This window comes from Thalassophryne amazonica, chromosome 19 (assembly GCF_902500255.1).
Source record: "Thalassophryne amazonica chromosome 19, fThaAma1.1, whole genome shotgun sequence".
Classification (NCBI taxonomy): Eukaryota; Metazoa; Chordata; class Actinopteri; order Batrachoidiformes; family Batrachoididae; genus Thalassophryne; species Thalassophryne amazonica.
The window spans coordinates 40,731,614-40,742,829 of record NC_047121.1 but is presented as its reverse complement, the minus strand read 5'-3'; the positions used below and the strand labels follow the sequence as shown (position 1 = coordinate 40,742,829).

Genomic DNA, 11,216 nt, shown 5'->3' with positions numbered 1-11,216 from the left:
CTTTTTGAAGATCAAACTGTTTTTTTTAAGAAAGAGCTAATATAACAATATCAAGGCTAAAACAAAATCGCAAACAGCAGTGCACAGTTCAACAAACAAATAAATTAATGAAAATTAATAATTAAGATGGAGTTACACCACTAGGTGGAGCATTTCAGCACCCACATTAACGTGACTGTTTTGACCCTCTTAGCTTGCCGTAGCAAAACAAAACTCACGTCATTTTGGAGCGAACATTTTCGAAATGTGACCTAAACGTGTGTTGGTGTGCTGGTCAAAAACACCCGAAACACTTCACGAAATGTTTTGAATAAAAAAAAGTTTAAATTGCGACATAAAATTTGTTGCTGAGAGATGGAGGGACTGGAGATGTCAGCAATGATACCGGCTCTTCAGCAGCTAGCAAGGTGACTACCAGGCTAATGATGGCTAAGTTAGCCTGTTTAAGTACTGTGCGATCTGTCGTTCGGAGTTTGTTTAATTAGAATATTAGTTGATACTTGCTGTTGTGTATCATATACTCTGTTGTTATTTACAGTGCGAGTCCGGCTGAATATGAGCAGGCGGTGCAGAAGCCTCGACAGATCCTTTGTCAGTTCATTGACAAGATTCTGACTGACGTGGATGTTGGTGAGTCACTCAGGGGTGAAAACAATGAAAATTTGTGTGATAACAGGTGTCTTCACTGCAGTGATATTTCATAAATGTTCAGTCAGTGTCGGCTGTGGGTGATGTTTTCCAAAAGGTAGTTTGGCGAGAGTTATTTGCAGACTTTTTAACTTGTTCTTAAAGTTAACATTTTTGATTTGCCTATTCGCCCTATTGAGATATCCCATAATCCCTTGCACCCCAGAGATTCACTGCAGTCTAAACAACATATAGAAACCACATGACAACAAATGCAAATGAACATTATACAATTCCTATGAAGTTGGGCCGTTCTGTGAAATGTAAATAAAAAAAAGAGCAGTGATTTGCAAATCCTCTTCAATGTATACTCAACTGAATACACCACAAAGACAAGATATTTAATGTTCAAACTGATAGACTTTTTTGTTTTTCTGCAAATATTTGCTTATTTTGAAATGGATGCCTGCAACATATTTCAAAAAAGCTGGGACAGTGAAAACAAAAGACTGGGAAAGTTGATGATTGCTCAAAGAACACCTGTTTGGAACATTCCACAGGTGAACAGGTTAATTGGAAACAGGTGTGTGTCATGATTGGGTATAAAAGGAGCATCCCCAAAAGGCTCAGCTGTTCACAAGCAAAGATGGGGTGAGGATCACCATTTTGTGAACAACTGCATGACAAAAAATAGTCCAACAGTTTAAGAACAATGTTTCTCAACGTTCAATTGCAAGGAATTTAGGGATTTCATCATCTACAGTCCATAATCTAATCAGAAGATTCAGAGAATCTGGAGAACTTTCTACACGTAAGCGGCAAGGCTAAAAACCAACATTGAATGCCCGTGACCTTCGATCCCTCAGGCAGCACTGCATTACAAACCGACATCATTGTGTAAAGGATCTTACTGTGTGGGCTCAGGAACACTTCAGAAAACCATTGTCAGTTAACACAGTTCGTCGCTACATCTACAAGTGCAAGTTAAAACTCTGCCATGCATTGCGAAAGCCATACATCAACAACATCTAGAAACACCGCCACCTTGTCTGGGCCCAAGCTCATTTGAAATAGAAGGATGCAAGGTGGAAAAGTGTGCTGTGGTCTGATGAGTCCACATTTCAAATTGTTTTTGGAAATCATGGACGTCGTCTCCTCTGGACAAAAGAGGAAAAAGACCATCCAGATTGTTACCAGCACAAAGTTCAAAAGCCAACATCTGTGATGGTATGGGGGTGTGTTAGTGCCCATGGCATGGGCAACTTGCACATCTGTGATGGCACCATCAATGCTGAAAGGTACATCCAGGTTTTGGAGCAACACATGTTGCCATCCAAGCAACGTCTTTTTCAGGGAAGTCCCTGCTTATTTCAGCAAGACAATGCCAAGCCACATTCTGCACGTGTTACAACAGCGTGGCTTCGTAGTAAAAGAGTGCGGGTACTAGACTGGCCTGCCTGCAGTCCAGACCTGTCGCCCATTGAAAATGTGTGGCGCATTATGAAGCGCAAAATATGACAATAGAGACCCCGAACTGTTGAACAGTTAGTGTCCTCAGTTCCCAAACGCTTATTGAGTGTTGTTAGAAGGAAAGGTAATGTAACACAGTGGTAAACATACCACTGTCCCAGCTTTTTTGAAATGTGTTGCAGGCATCCATTTCAAAATGAGCAAATATTTGCACAAAACAAAAAAGTCTATCAGTTTGAACATTAAATATGTTGTCTTTGTGGTGTGTTCATTGAATACAGGTTGAAGAGGATTGCAAATCGTATTCTGTTTTATTTACATTTCACACAGCGTCCAACTTCATTGGAATTGGGGTTGTATACGAGCTCTAGAGGTTATTAGATCTGGAGTAGGTTGGTCAAAGGTCAAGAAAACATAATCTGAAATACACCGCCTTTGTATGTCTCAACAACTAAGAAGCCCAGATGGATAATCTGAAGAATATATTGATCAGCAATATGTTTTGTGATTGATTAGTATAAATGATTCCAAAATAAAGTCACACAGAAGTCATGCTGAAGTCATACATAGTTACGATTACAGACATATGTATACAGTATTGTGCAGTTATGTTGTTGTGTGTTGCGTGCTCAGGTATGCATTAGCCCTCTGAGGCCTTTCATTTCCAATAAGGACTACCCTAGTGTCAAAAAAAAAAAAAAATTATTTCAAATTTATTTATACATATCACGCCAAACGACAACAACGCTGCCTCAATGTGCTTCACACTGGTTAGGTCTGACCTTGCTAATTCATCAAATGATAGTATGCATTTTAATATAAAAAGCACACAATTACAAGACATGAGAAATAAATTACATTTTGTATATTTGTCACAAATAATGAATCTTAACAGGTAAATGCTTATGCTGATCTTTTTTATCCTGCACAGCCCATGGTGGGATCGAGGATGTAGAATTAAGTTACGTCTGTATATCCATCATGATTTTTTTTAACACTATAACTTATCCTATTTACTCCAAAATTGATATACATAATCATCATATACTGTGTTTCCTCACCCTATGAACATGTGGGCCATGTGTCAGTCAGGATTCTTCCAACAGCATCACTTCACACACTATGGACTCTGTATATTATATTATTTTTGTACAATGTCTATAACCTCTTTACAATTTGTACCAAAATGTACACGCATAATCATGAACTTTTTTCTGTGTCGCATCCTATGTGTTTGTCTCTCTTTTCCTAGATTGTGAGTGTAAGTTATACATGAATGCTTCATTTACTCTTGGCAGGGGATGCCTACCCATAAGTTGCCTTGTTGTGTGCCTGAATATTCACAAGAATACCTAAAAAGCCCCCCGGGCCCAAACTTGGCACATACGTAGTCCTCGATGTGGGGAATGATCACCATAGCAACTGTGACCAGATTACAAATTGTATTTTGGCTCATGAAGACTGCTACTTCATTTAGACACACAACGTTTTGACACAACCTGCAGCTGACTCCATAGCACCCTTTGAGGTACGAGATGAACTTGCTGTCTAGGTCATGGGGATGTGGGCATCCGGTACAGAATTTTATCCAGAGCTGGGCAGGGATTTGTTGGTTCAACTTTGTTTTACGATTTTTGAACAGTCTGCGATTTTATTTATTTATTTATTTTAAACCGTGGTTGTCTGTAGAATATGTTTTTGTATTAATGGACCTGTTTGTAGACGTTATTATAGTCTTGTGTTTATTTGATCCTAGTTGCTCTGGGGCTGAGTAAGAAAACAAGTTCAGAGCCAGCCTGTGTGATGCTTCTGGACTTTGTGCAGCATATTATCAAGTCATCATCTCTGATGTTTACCAACCCTGCATGCCAGCCTGTTGAATATCCCGACACCACACAGAGTTGTATAGGTAGGATTCAATGATTCAAAAATCAAATATCTTAAGGTAAAGGTTATTGATATATATTTTTTAAGATAAGAAATTGCAGTGAAATTTAAATTTTGTTTCTTTTAATGCTGTTATCTCGTCATGTCTCCCATAATTCAGACTTCAGTAAGTGGGTGGCGGTGCGGTTGCTACGTGTGGCAGCAGCTCCAGAATGTGACGTCATCCACGGACGGGTCTCGGCTGTACTGTGCTCCTTACTGCACACTCTGAGAGTCAGAATTTCTTCCATCTACAGCTGTCTCATAGAAGAACTTATTGCTTTGGCACAAGACCTAAGTAACATCCTTTACACACATGTTGCTTCACTGGGAGGACAGGAATACGCTTTGGGCATTTGCACGCCCGCCGATGGCCAGCAACGCTCAAGTGCCTCTGTCTCTCCCCTCTGTGTACGTCCACCTACCTCACTCCTTCCCCTCTCATATTGTCCTCACCAGCAGCCTTGGAGTCGCTAACCAGTGTGACACTGGGTGTCATAAGTGACACCCTGAGGGGTGTGGTCTACCGTCATGATCTGAATGTAGCCTGGGAAGCAGCTTGCTCAATCCTGGCCAATGGCAACACCAAGCTGAGGAAGCTCTCCATGGTGATACTGAGGCGATTGATGGAACTTGAAGGGTTTCCTGAGAGACAGGGTTATGAATTCTTCATGGCTTTCATGCATTTGTTGGAAAACACACACATACATGGCAAAGACACAGGATGAGCAACGGCCTTATGACGGGGAGCTGCTAAATCTGACCCGCTGTCTTTTTCAGCTGTCTGGTGTCTCTCAGAGACAGTTTGAGCCCATCTACCTGTCGCAGCTTTTTGAGAGCATCTGTACTCTGGGAACGGCAGGGGTCAAGTTGGGGACAGAGGTTACAGAATCCCTCTGCTTGATGTTCAGTTTTCTGCTGTCTGTTGCCCCGGGTTACGAGAGTCCAGCCTCGCTAAGGATGCAGAGAGTCACAGAGGTCTGCAGAACTCTGGTGCTCACCGTTGGAACAGAGAAACAGGCTGATGTATGATTTTTATAGTTAAAGGTTTTCTGTGTCTTTCTGTTGCCGAAGATATTCCACATGTTTTAAAAGGTTGTGTGTGTTTAGTGTGCAGAAGGCTTTCTTCAGGCTGCACTGAAGGCTGAGGCTGATCTGGTGATGCAGAGGTCAGGGGACACAGAGTCAGCTGCCAAAAGACCCTTAACACCTGGAACTGCTTCAGTCAAAAATACGGCAAAAACATCGCCAGTGTGAGTTCCAAAATATTCCCAAACTGTTTTTTTGCATCACTCGTTCTTTGGTGAGTGTTATGGGTGTAAAAGACATTCACATTATGCTGCATTCACATGCTGATGGTGGGAAAAACCATCATACCATTCGTTGTAACAGAATCAATGGCATGGCAATTTTTGCAGTGTTAAGACGGACAATAAGTTACTTAATTGAAACCCACAGCAAGGTTTTAATGGGATTTTATATTAAAGCAGAAAGCTCTCATTCTGATTGTTGCTTAAAAAGTTTTGTCACATTACAGCTTAATTTCTGTCTGTAATAACATGTTTTTCCTGTTTACCATTAATTTTATAATTATATTTTGCTCCAAATCTTGTGTTCTTATCTGTATGTGTTTTTAGTGAGGTGGACATGCGAGTTCGGAGTGAGGTTTGGGCTGTGGTTAACAGTCGGCTGGAGGAGCTGCTGACTTTTTTAAACCCAGACTTCAGCCAGGCAGAGACTGCACAGACCCTCACTACTCTGAAGGGTCTGGCTCTCATCCTCCATCTGGCAGCCCTCTGCTCCTCTCCCACAAGGTAGTAAACAAACTTATCAACATGTTATTACTGTTGCATCCTCATTTGTTTCTTCTTTTTTTGTCATTCTCTCTCAATCATAGGTTTCCCATTTTTCTTTTTTGTTTTCTTTTTTTGTGGCTCTCTTAGACTGTAACTGTTACTTGTTTTGTTGGCCATGATTGTGACATTTTCTTTTTTCTGTGTCAGTCTATTGCCTCTCCTCTGGGTTGCCATGGAGACTCTGTGCAGGGTCCCGAAAAGCTGCCAGTCAGTGTTAGAAGGTGGTGCTAAACCAATCTCTGACCGGAATTACTTTAAATCTGCTGTCCAGATAACTATCGAGATTCTTGACTCTGTCGTCTACCTGACTGGTGAGGATGCAAACACGCATCATAATATCTGTTTTGATGGTTTGGCGTATTTGCTGTGTGTAGTAGAGAAGCTTGAATCTTCGACTGGACTGGGTTGCTTGACGCGAGGACGTTTAGCTTCAAATCGCAGAAGCTTCCTCAGCTAAATTCTTGCTCTGGAAATTCTTGCTTCTTCCAGAGCAAGAATTTTAGCTGAGGAAGCTTCTGCGATTTGAAGCGAAACGCCCTCGCGTCAAGCAACCCAGTCCAGTCGAAGATTCAAGCCTCTCTACTATGGAAACCACCTGGACAACTGAGATCCTACACAGAAACATATTTGCTATGTGATTAATTCTTTTTCTATAACGATGTCACTATATTTAATAAAACAGGCCAACTAATAGGCAATGATCAGTGTATTTTGCAAAGAATGATTTTTATTATTTTATTAATTTGTTTTATTTCCTGCACCACAGTGAGCGGGCAGAATGAGGACAGCCTTCAGAATCACCTGTGTGTTCTGCTGTCTCTTCCCTGGGTGTGCGAGCACAAGTTTGTCTCTGCCTATAAGAGTTCAGGATTCCCTTCTTGGCTGCCTGACTTGGGTCAGAGACTCAGTTTCTGCTACTGTGGGTATTTCTGCCAGATCCCTATTCAGTTAACATTTTAATCTTGTTTAAAGGTTAATATTGTGTATGAAATGGCTCATTTTTACCCAAGGCCATCAATTATGGCCATCGGGTATTGCAAAGATTTTGTGTCTGTCTGTCTGTGCGTCACTATGATGCAGTTAATGCATTAACTGTATCATAGTGAGCCTTAGAACTTTTCAGCCTACCCTCGTGTGTGTGTGTATATATATATATATATATATATATATATATATATATATATATGGCCATCGGGTATTGCAAAGATTTTGTGTCTGTCTGTCTGTGCGTCACTATGATGCAGTTAATGCATTAACTGCATCATAGTGAGCCTTAGAACTTTTCAGCCTACCCTCGTATGTATATATGTGTATATATGTATGGATATATGTACTCGTATATGTATATACACTCAACAAAAATATAAACGCAACACTTTTGGTTTTGCTCCCATTTTGTATGAGATGAACTCAAAGATCTAAAACTTTTTCCACATACACAATATTACCATTTCCCTCAAATAATCTTCACAAACCAGTCTAAATCTGTGATAGTGAGCACTTCTCCTTTGCTGAGATAATCCATCCCACCTCACAGGTGTGCAATATCAAGATGCTGATTAGACACCATGATTAGTGCACAGGTGTGCCTTAGACTGCCCACAATAAAAGGCCACTCTGAAAGGTGCAGTTTTGTTTTATTGTTTGACTCTCGTTTGGAAAAATTCATAGAAAAATATCAGTTAATAAACGAAGGTCAATATGGTTTTAGAAAGAAAAGAACCACTTCAATGGCTGTTATTGAGGCAATAGAAGAAATTACTAATGCATTGGACAGAAAAAGATATGCTGTTGGAATATTCATTGATCTTAAAAAAGCATTTGATACAATTAACCATTCAATTTTAATCAACAAATTAGAGAATTATGGTATCAGAGGAGTTGCAGGAAATTGGATAAAAAGTTATCTTACAGATAGGGTCCAATACGTGGAAATGGGAAATTACAAATCTGAATGTCTTGGCATTGCTTGTGGTGTCCCCCAGGGGGCAGTGTTGGGTCCCAAATTGTTTAATATGTATATTAATGACATTTTTAATGCATCTAGATCATTGAAACTAATATTATTCGCTGATGATACAAATATATTCTACAGTAGTGATAATTACAATGAACTTATAAATACTGTAAATGACGAACTAAGTAAAATAAAAAAATGGATGGACTAACAAATTATCATTAAATTTAAATAAAACAAAAGCAATGATATTTGGTAATTATAAGGTTAAATCTAAATTACAAATATGTATAGACAGTGTCCAAATTGAGCTGAAAACAAATTTTTAGGAGTAATAATAGACAGTAAATTAACATGGAAAGCCCACATCAGACACATAAAAATGAAAATTTCAAAAAGCCTCTCTATTATGAATAAGGTAAAGCAATTTCTTGATCATAATGCACTCCGTACATTATACTGTTCTTTAGTTCTCCCATACTTAACATATTGTGTTGAAGTGTGGGGTAACAACTATCAATGTTCAACACAACCACTATTTATACTACAAAAACGAGCAATAAGGATCATACATAAAGTTGGATTTTTAGAACATAGCAATAATCTTTTTATGCAATCAAAATTGCTTAAATTTCATGATCTTGTAAAATATTCTACATTACAGATTTTATTTAAGGTATTTAACAAATCACTGCCAAGTAACATTCTAAAGTTCTTCTCAGTTAAAGAGTGTGTTCATAATCTTAGAGGTTTTGCCAAATTCACATTATTAAAAGTTAGAACCACTCGGAAAATTTTTTGTGTGTCTGTCTGTGGAGCAAAGTTATGGAATGGTTTGGACGTCAGACTCAAGCAATGCCAAAGCATTCATGAATTCAAGTCACATTATAAACAGAGGGTCTGGGATCGGTATAGAATGATTGAGACTTAACAATAAAAGCCATTTTACATTCATGGCTCATGACTCTGTATCACAATTGTTGGTTTGTGCATTATATGTTTCTTTCTTTCATATGTTTGGTTCTTCATCATAATTGGTATTGTTGTCTCTTATCATTGTTGGTATGTTTTTTATATGTTTGCTTTCTTACCGTAATTGGTATTGTTGGCTCTTATCATTGTTGGTATGAGCATCATATGTTTGTTTTCTTTGCCATAACTGGTATCGTTGATTTCTTACCGTTGTTGGTATGTGCTTGTCGCTTGTTTATTATACTGGTATTATTTTCTTGCTGCTGTTGGTATCTATTGTGGGAATTTACAAGTATTTAAATGTATTATTTTCTTAATTTTCTATCTAATTGACGGGAAGCAGCTATGCACTTTATGTTAAATTTGAATAAAGGGGTGGGATTAAATAAGTTTTCTTCCTCCCACTCCTTTTTGAGCAGATTCAATGTTCTGAGTTAATAGTAAATTCAGTTTTTTTGTTTTTTATGTTATTGTTAAATTGTTTTCTGGTTTTTTTTTTTTGTTTTTTTTTTTCTGTTTTCTGTATTTCTTATCCTCTGCTCAAATAAAATAGATGATGATGATGATGATTGGGGTGGGGATACCAGTCACTATCTGGTGTGACCACCATTTGCCTCATGCAGTGCAACACATCTCCTTCGCATAGAGTTGATCAGGTTGTCAATTGTGGCCTGTGGAATGTTGGTCCACTCCTCTTCAATGGCTGTGCGAAGTTGCTGGATATTGGCAGGAACTGGTACACGCTGTCGTATACGCCGGTCCAGAGCATCCCAAACATGCTCAATGGGTGACATTTCTGGTGAGTATGCCGGCCATGCAAGAACTGGGACATTTTCAGCTTCCAAGAATTGTGTACAGATCCTTGCAACATGGGGCCGTGCATTATCCTGCTGCAACATGAGGTGATGTTCTTGGATGTATGGCACAACAATGGGCCTCAGGATCTCGTCACGGTATCTCTGTGCATTCAAAATGCCATCAATAAAATGCACCTGTGTTCTTCGTCCATAACAGACGCCTGCCCATACCATAACCCCACAGCCACCATGGGCCACTCGATCCACAACATTGACATCAGAAAACCGCTCACCCACACAACGCCACACACGCTGTCTGCCATCTGCCCTGAACAGTGTGAACCGGGATTCATCCGTGAAGAGAACACCTCTCCAACGTGCCAAACGCCAGCGAATGTGAGCATTTGCCCACTCAAGTCGGTTACGACGACGAACTGGAGTCAGATCGAGACCCCGATGAGGACGACGAGCATGCAGATGAGCTTCCCTGAGACGGTTTCCGACAGTTTGTGCAGAAATTCTTTGGTTATGCAAACCGATTGTTTCAGCAGCTGTCCGAGTGGCTGGTCTCAGACGATCTTGGAGGTGAACATGCTGGATGTGGAGGTCCTGGGCTGGTGTGGTTACACGTGGTCTGCGGTTGTGAGGCTGGTTGGATGTACTGCCAAATTCTCTGAAACGCCTTTGGAGCCGGCTTATGGTAGAGAAATGAACATTCAATACACGAGCAACAGCTCTGGTTGACATTCCTGCTGTCAGCATGCCAATTGCACGCTCCCTCAAATCTTGCGACATCTGTGGCATTGTGCTGTGTGATAAAACTGCACCTTTCAGAGTGGCCTTTTATTGTGGGCAGTCTAAGGCACACCTGTGCACTAATCATGGTGTCTAATCAGCATCTTGATATGGCACACCTGTGAGGTGGGATGGATTATCTCAGCAAAGGAGAAGTGCTCACTATCACAGATTGACTGGTTTGTGAACAATATTTCAGGGAAATGGTGATATTGTGTATGTGGAAAAAGTTTTAGATCTTTGAGTTCATCTGATACAAAATGGGAGCAAAACCAAAAGTGTTGCGTTTATATTTTTGTTGAGTGTATATAAAGGTAATATACAAATACTGTATATGTCATCTAAATTCAGCAGACTGTGCAGGTATAGCAGACATTTGCATTAAATTCATATTGTGCAGGTGATTTCACTTTATATGTTTGTGCCAATTGTATGTTGTTGTTGTTTTTTTTGTTTGTTTGTTTGTTTACAGCGCCTGAGGTCCAGGCGAGCTGTGTGTCACTGTTGGCACTTCTGCCTTGTGGTGTGTTTGAGACATGGCGCGTCTGTGTCTTTTCCACGGTGCTACAGAGTCAGGACGAGTTGGTGAGAGCAGTGGCGGTTAGAACTTTCCCTCTTCTCCTTCACCACCTGGCAAAGACCCACCACCAACGCCTCAGCACGACTCTGCTGTATGTACGCGATAATGAGTAAATGAGCACATTTCCACAAACAAACAGTGAAATTTGAAGATGATATGGAAGAAGAATGTATACAAGAGGTCAATAAAATTAGTAGAATGACCTTCTGTGGACCATAAATACATTCATTAGTAAA

General features: G+C 39.9%; 1 protein-coding gene across 1 annotated transcript in view; it reads left to right on the top strand.

Annotated features, from left to right (window-relative positions):
* Nucleotides 1-212: 212 nt before the first annotated feature.
* The window catches only part of LOC117531970 (serine/threonine-protein kinase ATR-like), a 101,502-nt gene continuing 90,498 nt past the window's right edge, over nt 213-11,216 (top strand). Inside the window, 11 exon segments of the mRNA XM_034195161.1 lie at nt 213-407; nt 539-630; nt 3,854-4,006; nt 4,145-4,384; nt 4,387-4,718; nt 4,720-5,049; nt 5,134-5,276; nt 5,661-5,837; nt 6,027-6,190; nt 6,646-6,798; nt 10,873-11,071. Of these exon segments, the coding sequence (XP_034051052.1) occupies nt 355-407; nt 539-630; nt 3,854-4,006; nt 4,145-4,384; nt 4,387-4,718; nt 4,720-5,049; nt 5,134-5,276; nt 5,661-5,837; nt 6,027-6,190; nt 6,646-6,798; nt 10,873-11,071 (2,036 nt within the window). The 5' untranslated portion in view covers nt 213-354.